A 17,521-nucleotide genomic window follows, 5' to 3' on the forward strand; every position below is an offset into this window, starting at 1 on the left:
TAGTCACATGATAGACATCACTTCCTGCTCAGAGGTCACTTGTCATCATGTCTGTGCTGAACACCGTGTACCGCTCGCTATTCCGCCGGACCTCCGCCTTCACACTCTCCATCGTGGTGGGGGCGGTGCTGTTCGAGAGGGCGTTCGACCAAGGGGCTGATGCGCTGTTCGAGCACCTGAACCAAGGGGTGAGGACACGGGAGCTCAAGGGCACAGGGGGGTCAGTGGTGGAGGGTCAGAGTACCCAGAGCTCACAGTGGGCATTGCTGGGACTCTCCTCCATAGGCTTCAGGGGGAAATGCTGGCCATACATGAGGGAGATTTTCTAGCATCTGCCGCCATGAATACACATAGCCATATCTATATGTAAGGTTCCATTGATTTCTTCAGCTGGCTTATGATTTAAAGGGGTTATGATTGCCAAAACAGCAGATATATGATATTAGATCAATAGATGTGGTGGCTGCATTAGCTTTCTTTTTAGGCTTTCCCCCTCTGTTTTCTGCTGGTGATCTGGCCCATAACACACCACTTGTATTAGATTTGTACCTTTTAGGACAGAAGCATTGTCAGTCTGGGAAAGGAGTGTCCAATGCCAAATCAAACCCGTCATATAGGATGCAATCTGTCATCAGTAGCATTATCACAGCAGGCTTTGTTTTCTGAGTACCTCATGCAGCCTAGTTTTCCTGTTGAATTATTTTTCGCTTGCCTTTAACAGGGTGACGACACTGTTATGACACCAGCCATGTAAAGTTTTGTCAGTCCTAAACTTTAAACTGAGTGTAAACATCTACTCAGCGAGACAGGAAACAAATCCTCCTACATAAGTTGTACCCATCTGTCTCCAGGCCTATCTTCTTTACAGCTGATCAAAGTACTGAATTTTAAAGCTGTCAGAAGAATGGGGGCAGAGAGCTGAAGTTAAACTTGGGAAGGAGAGTTCTGGAAGCTGATTGGAGGATAGACACACCCCCTTCACACAGGAGCTGAGGCTGTCAATCAGCTGGAGGTCCCTCCTCTGTCACCTTTTTTTTCCTCTTGGTGTCATTAAAGTCAGAAGGGATTCATTCTGATAGCAGAGGAATGAAGCAACACACAGAAATTACACTTGGTGCTGTGGATTGAGACAATAACACACTATAGAGGGATATGTTTTGTTCATATTTCATGTCTGAGGTTTACAACCACTTCAAAGTAATATTTTTTCCTTAGGTTTTTTTTTTTCCCCCCGGAGGGGAATAGAATGAACGGAGTCCTGTAGCAATACTGCGCTGTGCTCCCGTCTCACAGGTTTGGCTGAGAACAATAGGGGCCATTGGCTCTTGTTGCTCAAAATCCTTGAGAAGGGGGCTGAGCTGTGTCTATGGATGCACATAGTTTTGCTCAGGGGCAAGTGCACACACGTGGAAGCAGCTTCGTGGGGGCAGTCAGAGAAGAGGAGGCGGGGGACCCCAGAAGAGAAGGATCGGGGCCTCTCTGTGAAATACCATTGCGCAGAACGGGTAAGTATAACATGTTTATTATTTTAGTTAAAGGAGAAAACAACTTTCCAACCACTTTTACATAAGCACACTAGTAAGGTCTTTTGCACTGATCTGGAATGCCTTTGGGAGAACGATTAAATCAGTGGATTTAGTTCTGCTTTAGTTGTTTCTGAAAGATGGCAGACAAGCTTCCCAATCACGTGATCACTGGTTGGCTGTTGAATGGTAAGGAGTCCCTCCCACCATCTCCCTTTTGTAAACCCTCACAGCTTGGTCACTGTGCTGTCAGCACACTATTGGCATAGAACAGTGACGCATACATGGGTTACTGCCCATCTGCCTTGCTGACACATCTGCGTCAGTGGCAGGAAGAAGTTATACATGGTTGCAAAATCACGGCTCTGCACTCAGACCAGAAAAAGTAGCAGACTCAATAGGGCACTTGTTCATTTTTCAAAAATTTCAGGGCTGTCTTAGGATATACCTGTTGTTGCCAGAAATTCAGTGTCCTTGGCAGAAGCAAAACTTATCCATCTTGTTTAAAGTACTCCATCAAAGGCCAATCTGTTTGAAGTCCAGTATGTGTGACAATTATGACACTTCTATATTACAGTAATAAGTATTTGAAGGGTCATCTACTGAAAATCAAAGGGAAAAAGCCTAAAGAAAATGACTGATTAGCTGCAATATTTAAAGCATTTATTTCTGGGTTTGGATATGCTTTTTAAGGTTCCCAAACCAGTTTTGGGGATTTTTTGATTAGTTTAGCGGAGGAATTGAATCAATTTGAGTCAAAAAATTAACCTTGTGGCTTTTTAAGTGGACCTTAAATTAACTTCCACCTCCCTATTTTACATTTGGATATTTTTTTTTTATTTGTGCTGGAAAGGGGAGTTAAAGGAACACTAAAGGTTTGTTTTTTATTAGATCAATTGATTGCTGTAAGCTAGAGCATGTAAATATCACTTACCTCGTTTTTCCTTGTGACCTCCAAAATACAGTAATCCAGGTTTGAAAATGCCATTTCCTGTCTCTCCTCTTCTTGCTTTCCACCAGCATCTGGGCCGTTTTGCATGGTGAAAAGCAGAATGTGCTCACCCCCTCCCTATGACTACAGTCCTGCGTGAAGATGCTCTCTTATTCCTCACAGGCATGGAGGCTAAGCCTAATGGGAACTGTAGTTCCCATTAGGCCATAATGTAGCAAGAATGAATGCGCACCGCAAACCAGGAAGTCAGTGAGAATAACAATTCAGGAGTGCTGGAGGTGAATAAAACGGCTCGATTTCAACAGGTATCAAACTAGTTATAATGCAAAACATTACTTTTTACTTTATCAGCTACTGTCAGACTTTAATTTAAGAGGAAAATATTTTTGTCTTTACAAACCCCTTTAAGTTTCTCTTTTAATAGGAGAAATTTGGTATAGAACTGCACCACAGAATGCCTACAAAATTATAAAAGGAAAGCGAGAAACGGCTACCCTTGTTTGTTTTAAATTCAAAACCAATATATGAATAAAGGCACAGCACTAAGGCCCCTTTGACACTGGGGCGGGAGCCGCGTTGGCGGTATAGCGCCGCTAAAAATAGTGGCGCTATACCGTCGGATTTGCTGCGGGATTCGGCTGCTAGCGGTGCGGTATTAACCCCCGCTAGCGGCCGATAAAGGGGTTAATACCGCCCGCAATGCGCCTCTGCAGAGGCGCATTGCGGGCGGTACTGCTGCGGTTTCCCATTGTTTTAAATGGGAAGGAGCGGTATACACGCCGCTCCTCTCACAGCTCCAAATATGCTGCTGATAGATTTTTTTCTCTCCTGTCAGCGCATTACCTAAGTGTGAAAGCCCTCAGGCTTTCACATTGAGGTTGCTGGGCAGGAGTTTTTCAGGCGGTATAGCAGCGCTATTTTTAGCGATGTACCGCCTGAAAAACTCCTCAGTGTGAAACGGGTCTAACCCTTTTTATACTACTCAATTAGTACTGCAAAGTGATATGTGCAATAACTACATAAACCTGTAAAAAATATTCAACTATAAAAAAACTATTAGTGCACCGTACAATCTTCAAAAAACTATACATAATTAGAGCAAAAAGATAAAATCTGTCCTTGAGATGCTCCGTGCAAATTATAAACTTCATCAATAAACATTTGTCTGTACAAAAAACAATTAAAATCTATTCCTAAATAGGAAAAGTCCCAAAAAAAAAGAAAGTGTTTAGCAAAGATTTCTTTACTGACATTTTGGGTGTGTCTAACCACACAAGTTAAATGAACTTAGAGCTTAAGGCTGGGTTCACACTGCTGCAAATTCTTTTGCGAATTTGAGCCGTTGCGATCGCTCAAATTCACAAGTCATTAAAATAACATTGTTTTCCATTAGTGCCGTTCACATCAGTGTAGTGCGAATCTAAGCTGCGGGGGGAAAAAAGGGTCCTGTGCGAGTTTGATCCATGTGCGATGCAAATTCAGCTCTATAGCCTGGCATTTCCTAAAATCGTGGTAAAAAAAAGTGCGATTTTGAATTCGCAGCAGTGTGAACCTAGCCAAATGCTGGTAAAGTTATAAACCAGCAACTGCATGTTACTCCTAGAGAGATAAATCGTAGGAGTAAATCCATTTAAAAATGTATTCTTTTGTTGCACACAAATGTAAGTGCAATACTGTTTATCTCCACTGACACAAGTTAAACAGCATATAAATGTTGGCCGTGTCATCTTCAGCCAGTTTTCCCGCACATTGGCGAATCGGAACACCAGCCGGAGACGACTTCGCTAACATTTATATGCGGTTTAACTTGCACAAATTTAAGTGCGATACTGTTTAACAAAAAGTAATAAACTTTTAAATTGTTTTATGCTATGGAATCTCATCCTACATACAAACACAAGCTGAATAATGGAGCATATGTTTAAAAACACTGGCTGCAGAGTATCTCTTCCTAGGAGTAATGCCGCGTACACACGCCCGTTTTTTTTTTTTTTTTTTTTTAATGTCATTGAAAACGATCGTGTGTGGGCTCCAGAGCATTTTTCACGATGGAAAAATGGCCATTAACATGCTCTAATTTTTCACAACGTTAACGTCGTAAAAAATGGTCGTGTGTGGGCTTTAATGATGTGAAAAAAAAACGCGCATGCTCAGAAGCGAGTTATGAGACGGGAGCGCTCGTTCTGGTAAAACTAGCGTTCGTAATGGAGTAAGCACATTCATCACGCTGTAACAGACTGAAAAGCGCGAATCGTCTTTTACTAACATGAAATCAGCTAAAGCAGCCCAAAGGGTGGCGCCCTCTGAATGGAACTTCCCCTTTATAGTGCCGTCGTACGTCACCGCGCTTTGCTAGAGCATTTTTTTTTCACGATCGTGTGTAGGCAAGGCCGTTTTAACAATCTGGTTGAAAAAAACTTGTTTTTTTTCTAGACCATTAAAAATTTCATTTTTTACAACCCGAAAAACGGTCGTGTCTACGCGGCATTACACGCAGGTGCTGGTTTTGAACTTTACCAGCATAGGTTCTGGTAAGTTCATTTAATTCATGTGCTGAAGGATCTCACTGGGTGATTTTTTTTTTTTTTGTAGACAACTGAAATGTTACAGTGAAGAAAACTTTGCAAAACATGTTTTTTTGGGACTTCTCATTTAAAAACCTATATTAAATAGTTTATTTGCACAGATGGACAATTATGATTTGAATCATTTGCACTGAGCACCTTGAGGGAAAATGTTATCTTTTTGCACTGATGAATTATGTATAGGTCCCCCAAGAGTTTTCTTTTTCTAGTTTAATCATTTTTACAGGTTTATGTAGACATTGCACATATCACGCTTTGTAGTACTAGTTGAGAATTTTCTCTTTAACTTCTTGAGACCCGCGATATAGCCGAATGACGGCTACAGCGCAGATCTGAATATCCAGCTAGACGTCAATTGACGTCCGCCCCTGTGTTGCCCGTGTCCCTTGGACACAGCCAATTACAGATCGCCGCGAACGGCCAGAGTGGCCATTTGCGATGCGATCTGTGCAGCCAATGAGAGATGATCTCATATGTAAACATATGAGATCATCTCTCATTGCCGGCTCACACAGAGACAGCGTCCTGTCTCTGGAGAGGAGACCGATCTGTGTCCCTTGTACATAGGGTCATAGATCGGTCACCCCCCTTTGCCTACAGTTAGAACACAATGCAGGGAATACATTTAACCCCTTCAATGCCAGTCACATTTATACAGTAATTAGTGCATATTTATAGCACTGATCGCAGTATAAATGTGAATGGCGCCAAAAATGTGTCAAAAGTGTCCGATGTGTCCGCCATAGCGTTGCAGTCCCAATAAAAATCGCAGATCACCGCCATTTCTAGTAAAAAAAAAAAAATAATAATAATTCTGTGTCCTATTTTGTAGGCGCTATAACTTTTGCGCTTATTGCAATTTTTTTTTTTTTTTTACCAAAAATATGTATCGGCCTAAACTGAGAAAAAAGTGTTTTTTTTTTTAATTGGCATCTTTAATATTGCAACAAGTAAAAAATATTGTATTTTTTTTCAAAATTGTCGCTCTTTTTTTGTTTATAGCGCAAAAAATAAAAACCGCACAGGCGATCAAATACCACCAAAAGAAAGCTCTACTTGTGGGGGAAAAAAGGACGTCAATTTTGTTTGGGAGCCACGTCGCACGACCGCGCAATTGTCAGTTAAAGCAACGCAGTGCCGGAAGCTGAAATTTCACCTGGGCAGGAGGGGGGTATATGTGCCCAGTAAGCAAGTGGTTAAACATTTAAAAGATTTTTTTTGTAGACAGAATTTCACCACTTTAAAGTCCTTGTTTCCCATGTGTACTATACATGTTATGATTGTAACTTCTTGACAGAATCTGGGCCAAATAGGTGAGGGATAAGACATGATTTGTTGTCTGCTGGTCAGTGAAGCCAGACTGGATAGAATAGTTTCAAGAACTCTACTATATGGATTGCCATGTTTTCTGATACTCTGCATAGTGTAAGATTGTGGCTTACTATAGTTTGTAAATTATATTTTTATTTTTTTTAGAAATTGTGGAAGCACATAAAGCACCAATATGAACAGAAAGAGGAATAGGAAGTGGATTGACGTGACCAGATCTGGCACCTTGAACCGGACAGTGGCCAAAAAGGACATACTTTTGAAAATGTAGAGACAGTCCTGTCCCACCTGCTTATCTGTTCACCAATTGGTGCAAATCTTTTTAGTTGTAAAGCTGCAGTGAAAAATCTTACTGCTGCCGTGAATTGAGATGATGGCAACACAGCAACCTCTGTCACATGTCTCAACAACTGGTCATCAAATATTGGATGTATCCTGCAATTGAACATATGCTGTAATAAAATATTCTACATGTATTTAGCAAGTTGGTTTTTTTTCCCGCACATGCTTGATGCACTAGAAGCTAATGAATGTTGGATCATGAGTTTATTCCTTATATTTGTTCACTTGCACACGGCTAGAGGGGGGGGGGGGGTTCCAGAAACTGGAGTTTTATGACTGAGTGCAAATGTGATCAAACAGTCTAGGTTCAGGCTACCTCTATTCCACCTGTCACATATTTGTTCCATTTAATCTTTTATTTTTGTAAAACTGTGCTTGCATATCAACCAACAACTTTCTAGTGCCAGGACTGGCCTGATTAATAGGGCAGTGGGGGTATAAAGGGTAGGTCAGTTTGGTAAATCAGTTGCTTTGTACTGCATTGGGGGGTGTAAATATTACACACGCTGTACAACAGGCAGGATTTACTAGACCACATCTATTAAACGTATAAGGCCCCTTTCACATGGGTGCATTTTTCGAGTGAAGCCTCATCTGCAATCCCAATGTGCTGGTAAAGCACCACTAAGATCCTAACGTTTTAGGGCGTTTTTGCAGTGCCTCAGTGTGAAAGGGTAAGGCGTTTTTACAGCGCTTTCAATTCATTTCAATGGAGAGGGGTGTTTCTGGAATGTTTTTTTTCAGCGCCCAAAGATTTTGCTTGCAGGACTCAGTGTGAAAGGGTCCATTGAGATGCATGGAGAGTGTTTTAATAGTGCTATTTTTAACGCTAAAATGCTTCAGTGTGAAAGGGGTCTAACCAAAAAAAAATATTTTTTGTATTTCATAAAGGGGAGATGAATTGGAGCCCCTGACAGTTTTTATTGCTGTCTGTGCATCTGTTAGGGAGATCCACCCTCTATTTGTCCTGTTTACCAATATCATTGAAAATAAAAGAAACAGAACGGTAAGAGCTGGTTCACACTGGGGCAACACTACTTTCAGCGCGACTTTGGGAGGCAACTTGAACACGACTTGAGTATGAATCACAACGCGACTTACAACACGACTTGAAGTCGCCTCCAGTAGGGGGAACTCGATGCCAAATTTTAAATAAAAAACCGGCATGGGTTCCCCCTCTAGGAGCATAACAGGGCCTTAGGTCTGGTATGGATTTCAAGGGGAACCCCCCCAAATCTATACCCTTATCCAAGCACGCAGACTGGCCGGTCAGGAAAAAGGGTTGATGGGGACAATGGCCTCTTCCCGACAACCCTGGTTGTCGAGGGCTGCGGGGGGCTTATCGAAATCTGGGAGCCCCTTTAATAAGGGGGCCCCCACCCTATGTGAATGAGTATGGGGTACATCGCACCCCTACCCATTCACCTGGTGGAAGAAAAATGTCAAAAAAAACACTACACAGGTTTTTAAAGTAGTTTATTAGGCAGCTCTGGGGGTCTTCTTCCGACTTCGGCCGGGGACCACCACCGGGCCCTCTTTTACCAGCGGGGGCCCGGTTTTCTTCCGACTTCGGTTCTTTTTTTCTTCTGCCAGGCACCACCGCTGTCTTCTTTCAGCTCTTTCACCAGCGGGGGCCCGGTCTTCTGCGTCGCCTTCTTCGATGTTGACTCGACGCTCCCTCCCGCTGTAATGCCGGGTGTGTGGTGATTTATATAGGCCTCTTATGACGTCCCAGTCGCAGCATGCTCCGGGTGGTGACGACAATAGGGGGCGGGGTAATTATGGCGTCACCACCCGGAGCATGCTGGGACTGTGACGTCATAAGAGGACTATATAAATCACCGCACACCCGGCATTACAGTGGGAGGGAGCGTCGCGTCAACATTGAAGAAGGCGACGTAGAAGACCGAGCCCCCGCTGGTGAATGGGTAGGGGTACGATGTAACCCATACTCATTCACAGAGGGTGGGGAGCCAGGGTCTGGGAGCTCCCAGATTCCGATAAGCCCGCAGACCCCGACAACCAACGGCCAGGGTTGTCGGGAAGAGGCCCTTGTCTCCATCAACATAGGGACAAGGTGCCTTGGGGTGGGGGGGGGCCCACAGGGTGCCCCAAAGCACCCCCCTCATGTTGAGGGCTTGCCGCCTGGTACAGTTCATCCTGGGCGCTCGCCCACCCCCTTTCCTGACCGGCCGATCTGCGTGCTCGAAAAAGGGTCTGGTATGGATTTGGGGGGGCCCCCCCCACGCCGTTTTTTCAGCGTAGGGGGTTCCCCTTGAAATCCATACCAGACCTAAGGGCCTGGTATGCTCCCGGAGGGGAACCCAGGTCGGTTTTTTATTTAAAATTTGGCGTGGAGTTCCCCTGTGGGAGGGAGGGGCTTGCCTTAGAACAGGTTCACACTGGGGCGACTTCCTGTAAAGTTGCCTCACTGTGAACGGGGATCCGACTTGAAATCAATGGGTACAGGTAACCTAGACGTCGGATTGAAGTAGTACAGGAACCTTTTCTGAAGAAGTCGGAGCGACTTCAGTAGTGTACATTAAGACGGCTTCCATTCATTTTTCTCTACCAGGCGACTTGAAGTAAGTTCCCAGTGTAAACCGGCTCTAATAGAGGGGGAATTTTCTGATGGAGACACTAGTGCTGGATGGCCCCAAGGGATTCCCTTTGTTTTGCAGGGATTTCATCTCACTTCCGCTTTGGCAATAGTACAGGAAATAAAGGGAAATGGGACACGTATGGCAAAAAAAAAAAAAGGGTTTTACTCTACCTTGATCTATCCAAAATGAGGAACACATTTTTGACTATAGTTCAAGGTTTTGAGACAACCCCCCCATTTTTAGTAGCTATAGGTTACATGTAAGCACCTATTTACAGTACCTGGTTTGCACAGTAAGCAGATGACATGGTCAAACTTAAAGTAAAGCAGTATTTATACTATCCGTTTAAGGAAATGAGTATTACAGTGTACAAAGCACAGTATATTTATTAACAAATATAAAATATATTTGCTATACTAGTCCAGCACTAGTGAAATGCTAGGATGGTATCATTCCTTTATTCCTCTTGCGGTCTGCCATTGTTCGTCGATTATGATTTGCCCTGACTCCCTTGTTTGCTTCTTTTTTCCTTCGCTCCTGCACGGTTTCCCGGCTCTGTCCCTGGCCGCGGGATGTTCCAGCAATAGATGGTGCGTTATCGTGTCGGAAACTGAAATAAAGACAAACAGTCATTGCATTTTACCCCATCAACATAGCAGAAAAGGTGCCGCTTGCCATAATTTTTGCCTTTTCAAAACTCTGAAGCTTAACACTGCGACATTACATCAGCCAATTGGCAAACTTTTTATGAAGGATTATAAAAACCTTCAGATGTAGCTTCAAGTTCCCACTGATTAAAGGCGCTCACATAATAAAACAGAAAGCTGTACAGGGCATTCTCTAGATCAGGAGGTCTCCAAACTTTAACAAAAGGGCCAATTTACTGTCCTTCAAGCTTTAAGGGAGAGCAACAGAAAAGGTAAAGGGGATGGGAAAGAATGGATGGAGAAAGGGACTTGGAGACATAAAGAACCAAAAAAACATATTCGCTCACCTGGGGCCTAGAAAAATGAGCCATGTTGCAAGACCACTTGTAAATTTGCATCCGTGAAAAAGAAGTGTTGCCATGGTCTCCAGCAGTAGTCTATTTAGGTTTTGTGCTGCCCTAGGCCTGACTAAACTTGTTCACCCCCTAATTTAAATATTACCCACCCCTTCCTGTCAAGTCCACACCCCTTTCTGTTTAAGAGCCGCCCTGGCAATGGTTTCCTATAAAGCGGAGGTCCACACAAAAAAGGGATTTTTAATACAGCTTACCTGTAAAATCCTTTTCTTGGAGTACATCACGGGACACAGAGCGGCATATTCATTACTATATGGGTTATATGGAGTACCTTCAGGTGTTGACACTGGCAATCTCAAACAGGAAATGCCCCTCCCTATATAACCCCCTCCCATAGGAGGAGTACCTCAGTTTTGTAGCAAGCAGTATGCCTCCCAAAATGGTCCCCAAAAAGAGGGGTGGGAGCTCTGTGTCCCGTGATGTACTCCAAGAAAAGGATTTTACAGGTAAGCTGTATTAAAAATCCCTTTTTCTTTATCGTACATCACGGGACACAGAGCGGCATATTCATTACTATATGGGATGTCCCAAAGCAATGCTCACAATGAGGGGAGGGAGAACATCTCCAAGACAAAAGGATTTAATTTAGAGAATACTCAAATCATAATAAATCCAACTTAGTTGAGAAAAATAATCTTAAATTTTAAATTTAACTCAAAAAAGAGGAGCCCCCGGATTCCGAGGGTCTCAAACTGCAGCCTGCAGCACTGCCTGCCCAAAGGCTGTATCAGAATTCCTTCTTGCGTCCAACTGGTAGAACTTTGTAAACGTGTGGACAGAAGACCAGGTTGCCGCCTTGCAAACTTGAGCCATAGAGATCTGGTGGCTTGCTGCCCAGGAGGCGCCCATGGCCCTAGTAGAATGAGCCTTTAATGATACTGGAGGAGGCAACCCTTTCAAGCCGTAGGCCTGAGTGATTAATTGCTTAATCCACCTAGAAATGGTGGACTTTGCAGCTGCCTGCCCCTTCTTGGGCCCATCCGGTAATATGAACAGCACATCTGTTTTCCGGATCTTCTTTGTAGCTTTAAGATAGGCCTTCATGGCCCTGACGATATCCAAGGTATGCAGCAACCCTTCCTTTCTGGAAGTAGGTTTAGGGAAGAAGGATGGTAATACCAAATCCTGGTTCAAATGAAAACTGGATACAACCTTCGGTAGGAAGGAAGGATGAGGGCGGAGAACGACCCTGTCCTTATGAAAAATAAGATATGGTTCCTTACAGGATAAGGCCGCCAGTTCCGATACTCTTCTTGCGGAAACTATGGCGACCAAAAATACTAACTTTCTTGTCAGTAAAACCAAAGGAATTTCAGCCAACGGCTCAAACGGTTGTTTCTGTAAACTTGACAGAACAAGGTTTAAATCCCACGGGCAAAGCGGGGATTTAACTGGAGGTTTAATACGTAAGACCCCTTGAAGGAAGGTCTTAACCAGCGAGTGGGTGGCCAGCGGCCGCTGAAACCACACTGACAGAGCAGAAATCTGTCCTTTGATTGTGCTTAATGCCAATCCTTTATCCACTCCTAGCTGGAGAAAACTTAATACTCTATCGATGGTAAATTTGCGAGAAAGCCATCGCTTGGACTCACACCAGCCTACATAGGCCTTCCAGACCCTGTAATAAATCACCCTAGAGACCGGTTTCCTGGCTCTGATTAGGGTAGAGATTACCTTCTGAGACAGACCTCTACCCCTGAGAATCAGGGATTCAGCTTCCAGGCCGTCAAATTTAGATGCCGTAAGGCAGGGTGGAGGATCGGACCTTGCGATAGCAGGTCTGGCCGTAGAGGAAGAGTCCAAGGGTCTCCCACTACCATCTTCAGGATTAGTGAGTACCATGCCCTTCTGGGCCATGCTGGAGCTACCAGGATGACTGGTATGTGCTCCACCCGGATCCTGCGCAGCAGGCGGGGTAGTAACTGGAGCGGGGGAAACGCATAAAGAAGTTTGAACCGATGCCAAGGGCAAACCAACGCATCGGTTCCGCAGGCCATCGGATCCCTTGAGCGGGACATGAACCTGTCTAGCTTCTTGTTGAGTCTCGATGCCATGATATCCACGTCCGGCACTCCCCATCTTTGGCAGAGTGCTTGAAAGATTTGTGGATGCAGAGACCATTCCCCCGGCAAAAGAGTCTGGCGGCTTAAGAAGTCCGCCTGAAAGTTGTCCACTCCTGGAATGAATATTGCCGATATGCAGGGCACATGAGCCTCTGCCCATAGGAGAATCAAGCTCACCTCTCTCTGAGCGGCTTGACTCCTGGTTCCCCCTTGGTGATTTATGTATGCCACGGCCGTGGCATTGTCTGATTGAATTCTCACCAGGAACCCCTGCAATTTTGACGTCCAAGCCCTGAGGGCTAGTCGAGCAGCTCTGAGCTCCAAGATGTTGATGGGCAACTGCTTCTCTGGCGTTGCCCAAGTACCTTGGCGAGTGCAACCATCCAAAATTGCTCCCCAGCCCGTCAGGCTGGCGTCTGTGGTCACTATCTTCCAAGCCACTGGGCTGAAAGACTTCCCCTTCAGTAGATTCTGAGGGTCTAACCACCAGCACAGACTTTGTCGGACTCTTGATGAGAGCGGCAACGGGATATCCAAGGCCTGCGGCCTTCTGCTCCATGCTGACAGGATGGCTGCCTGCAGGATGTGAGTGTGGCTCTGGGCGTATGGTACCGCCTCGAATGTGGCCACCATCTTGCCTAGTAATCTCATACATAGGCGAATAGTCGGTTCCTTCTTGCTTAGAACCAGTAGGATTAATTCCTTGATGGCTTTGACCTTCCTCAGAGGTAGAAACACTCTTTGTTGTTCTGTGTCTAATCTCATGCCGAGATATTCCAACTGCCTTGTGGGCAGGAAAGCTGACTTTTCTCGATTTAGGACCCAGCCGAACTTCTCGAGGTATTGGACCGTGAGGGCCACTGCTCGCTCCAAGCCGGGAGACGAGTGATCTATGACTAGGAGGTCGTCCAGGTATGCTAGGATCGTGACCCCTTGGATCCTTAGTTTGGCTAGGATTGGAGCTAGGACCTTCGTGAACACCCGGGGGGCCGTAGCCAACCCGAAGGGAAGCGCCACGAATTGGAAGTGACGCGAAGCCACCATGAAGCGTAGATATCTTTGATGTGGCTGATAAATTGGAAGATGAAGGTAGGCATCCTTTATGTCTATGGACGCCATGAAGTCGTCCTTTTGGAGTGTGGTAGCTGCTGACCGCACGGTTTCCATCCGAAATGAGCGGATCTTTAGGTATGTATTTACCATCTTTAGGTCCAAAATTGGCCTGACATCTCCATTGGACTTCGGGATGATGAATAGGTTGGAGTAGAAACCTAGCCCCTGTTCCAGGACTGGTACCTCTACTATTACTTCCTGGGAAAGTAGATGATTTAATGCCGACATTAATGCGGCTCCTTTCTCCGGATCGTTTGGAATCCTCGACTCCTGGAAATGAAGAGGAGGAAACCTTAGGAAATCTAATTTGTAGCCCGTGGCCACGGAAGACCGTACCCACTCGTCGGGAATGCTGGCTTCCCAAACCTCTGAAAAGAGTCGCAGCCTTCCCCCCACCTTCGTGGGTGGGGGCGCCCCTTCATAAGGTCGGCTTGGGGGCTGGGTTTGCTGGTTTGCGAACCCACTGCTTTCTGCCTTTAGCAGCCTGTCCTTGTGATTTGCTGTTGAAGCCGAAGTTTGCTTTCGCAGGAGGCCGTCGATACTGTTTGGCATTAGAGGGCCCCTGCCCAGGGGAGTGCTGTCGTTTAAACGCAGGCCCCTGAAACTTCCTCTTAGTTGGCAAGAGAGTACTTTTGCCATTTGAAATGGTTTGAATGTATTTATCTAGGTCTTCTCCGAAGAGTCGTCCTCCATGGAAGGGGAACCCTACCAGGAGCTTCTTGCATGGGGGCTCGGCCTCCCAGCTTTTTAACCATAAGAGTCTTCTCATATGGATAAGGGATAACGATAAACGTGACGCTTGCTGGATAGAATCCTTAATTGCGTCTACTGTAAAACATATGGCCTTAGGGACATCCGAAAATTCTTCTGCCTGCTGGGCAGGAATAAGTTTAAGCATCTGCTTAACCTGATCCGATAATGCTTGAGCAACCCCAATCGCAGCCACAGCTGGCTGTACTACTGCCCCTGCAGTAGTGAAGGAGTTCTTAAGTAGTGCTTCCAAGCGTTTATCAACTGGATCCTTGAATACCTGTATGTTTTCTACAGGGCATGTTAATGATTTGTTAATACATGAGATGGCTGCGTCCACTGCAGGAGTAGCCCATTTCTTGGAAAATTTATCTTCCATAGGATATAGGGCAGAGAATCTTTTAGGTGGTAAGAAGATTTTTCTGGCTTGTTCCAATCTTGGAACAAAACTCCCTCTAGTAGAGGGTGGATCGGAAATACTGCATTGCTTTGAGGCGCCCTCAGTGAGCCCAAAGCTGAAACCGTAGATACCTGGAGATCTGGTACTGGCAAGTTGAATGCATTTATGGACCAAGTCCGTTAAGGCTTGAGTCCACCAGCTCTCCCCTTGGGAGACTGCTCCAGACTCCTCTGTATCCGGATCTTCGATCCCTGAACCTACTTGGTCCTTGTCCAAGAGGTCGTCCAATTCCCCTGAGGAAAGGACCTCCTCTTCTGAGGGTCTGCGCTCGGGCGACGGAGATCTAATCCGTTTACTGCCCCGCATAGCTGTGGCTATCATTTTTCCCATTCTTTTCTCCATCTCTCTTAAAGAGGTGAGTAATACCTCGTCCGTGACCATCTTAGGGTTGGACTGACCCGCGCCAGCTCCAGCCCCAGATCCCGATGGCCCCAAGGCTCCCTGTGGGGAAAGCAGCGGCATAACTTTGTCCGAGACCTTAGACTCTCCGGATGCCATGGTACAATACCAAGGTACACCTGCTACCTATTGGTATTTGGAACTATAAAAGTTAATTGCCCAAACACCTGTTTGGGGGATAAAAAATGCTTCCTCTCCCCTAGATGACTTTTTTTTTTTTTTTCTTTTTTTTTTTTTTTTCGTTTTTGTTTCAAATCCAGGAAAGAAAAAACATTCTGTCCCCCTGAGTAGTATTGCAAAGAAAAACTATGAGATGGAAAAGAAAACAGCCTATTTCTAGGCTTGAAAAAACAGTCTTCTGAAGACTGCAATATCCTTTCTGGCCACTGTGTGTCCTCGGCGCCCCGTGCTGCCGCTCTGGTCTTTCCTCCCCCGTTCCAAAGTATTGAATGGAACAAACAAGGAAGGGCCGCCCCTTCCTTAAGCCACTGACCCGCCCTTCCCCCCCCAGCAATCTCAAACAGGAAATGCCCCTCCCGACAGGGGGGGGGGTTTGGGAGGAAGGGACCTCTCTGTTCCAGCAAACTGCAGCCTGCAACCATGAGGAGGTCAGCGTTTTGCCTGCTTTGCAGGCTCTGAGGAGGAAGACTGAATGGAGCATCGCCTGGAGGCTTGCAGGTAAGCACAGCTCTCTGACACACACATATATTTTTATATCACACAGGCCCCACTCAATGCTTTTCCAACACTACAAGGGAGGTCACATCTTATGGGGAATAATACATATAGAGCCATCCTATCTTTATGATATGTGACTAGTTTGCCAGATGCAGTGCATAACTTTAGGCATGTCCCCTGTGACCCCCCAGAAAAAAACCTGCTAAGAACCAAGTTCCGCAAGTTTTCCCCTCACTTACCTGCTCCATGCCGCAGGACTTTGCCAAGCAAGAGGCCCAATCTTCCCCCATCTCCGTGGGGATGTCTAGACCTTCAGGCCCTGGGTTCCTATGAAGGATCCACTGTCCTGGGCCCATATAGCACCCTGGCAACAGAAAACATTAGGCACCCAAAGGTTTCTAAGTTCTGGGCCCAGGGTCCAGCTCTCTAAAAAGAAAAGCATTATGGGCTATACCCCAAGGGTTTGGGGTCCGGTTACTGACCACTTTAGCGCTGAGGCTTTTTTGGACAGAACCGGTAGCTCACCTAATCCCAAGGATGCGGAGGCAAGCTAAACCATGACTAACACCTAAGACACTGGCGTAAAAACTGAGGTACTCCTCCTATGGGAGGGGGTTATATAGGGAGGGGCATTTCCTGTTTGAGATTGCCAGTGTCAACACCTGAAGGTACTCCATATAACCCATATAGTAATGAATATGCCGCTCTGTGTCCCGTGATGTACGATAAAGAAAATGGAACCTCCGCTGTCCAGATTCCTCCCCCCTCCGGTGTCACATTTGGCACCTTACAGGGAGGAGCAAATACCTGTCTTGAGGTATTTTCACCCACTGCAGGGGTCTACGTCACATCCAGCGCAGCAGAAAACATATGGCACAGTGAGGAAGGTTTTTAGTCTAGGATGATAGTACAGTCAAAATTAGAAGCAGCCGTGAGCCCCCACACCAAATGCATGTTAGCCCTTTCGTAGGGCAGCATACTGTTCTTCATTGTAATTCCCATTCAGGAAGGGCTTTGTACTATATCTTTATGCTATCCACTCACAAGTGATAAAGATGACACAGGGAAAATTCACTAGGTGTGATTAGTCCCTTAAAAAAACAAAACAAAAAAAAAACACACATTTATACTCACCTAGGTGGATGCAACATGGATGCATATGTCCCCCTCCGGCTCTGCAGTGAGAACAGAGCAATCACTGATCACGCCGTTTTCCTCCTCAGCTCTGAGCAGAGAACCTGCCAGTCACTGACTCTCTGCTCTCCCCTAAAGCGCTCATTGGAGCACTGGGCTGTGGAAGGGGAGGGAGCTGCTGGCTCAGCCTCTCAGCAAATCACTAAGACCCTGTCCAGACATCTGGGTGGATTCCAACATTAAAATCACTATCCCTCCAGAGTCTGGACTGGATCAGTGATATCAGCCGACAGAGCTTTTTAGTTAGCTGTTGGCTAAATTTGGTCAAAAGAGCTTTAGCTACACTTCTCCTTTACGGTACAAAGAAAGTGCCGTTTAGAAAACGTTTGGCTCAAAGTGGAAAACACTCCAAGACCTTTTTAGAAGTATAGTGAAGAATGTGTCTAATTTTCATTCTGTTTTTGGATAAAGCTCTTCCCCAAGGTACAATCAATATTATTGCTTACAAGCAGTATGCCATCAAGTGT

General features: G+C 45.5%; 2 protein-coding genes across 2 annotated transcripts in view; one reads left to right on the plus strand and one right to left on the minus strand.

Moving 5' to 3' along the window:
- The first annotated feature begins 15 nt into the window (after positions 1 to 15).
- Positions 16 to 6,865, plus strand: LOC120939517 (cytochrome b-c1 complex subunit 9). Its single transcript, XM_040351961.1, has 2 exons — positions 16 to 188; positions 6,537 to 6,865. Exons 1-2 carry the CDS (start codon positions 48 to 50, stop codon positions 6,582 to 6,584), a joined length of 189 nt encoding a protein of 62 aa, XP_040207895.1. The 5' UTR covers positions 16 to 47; the 3' UTR covers positions 6,585 to 6,865.
- Positions 6,866 to 9,697: 2,832 nt separating this feature from the next.
- ASCC2 (activating signal cointegrator 1 complex subunit 2) overlaps positions 9,698 to 17,521 on the minus strand; it is a 73,161-nt gene continuing 65,337 nt past the window's right edge. The window contains exon 18 of the mRNA XM_040351962.1: positions 9,698 to 9,944. Within this exon, the coding sequence (XP_040207896.1) occupies positions 9,773 to 9,944 (172 nt within the window). The 3' untranslated portion in view covers positions 9,698 to 9,772. The remainder of the gene's footprint in view (positions 9,945 to 17,521) is intronic.

Source organism: Rana temporaria, chromosome 1, assembly GCF_905171775.1.
Source record: "Rana temporaria chromosome 1, aRanTem1.1, whole genome shotgun sequence".
In the NCBI taxonomy this organism is placed as follows: domain Eukaryota; kingdom Metazoa; phylum Chordata; class Amphibia; order Anura; family Ranidae; genus Rana; species Rana temporaria.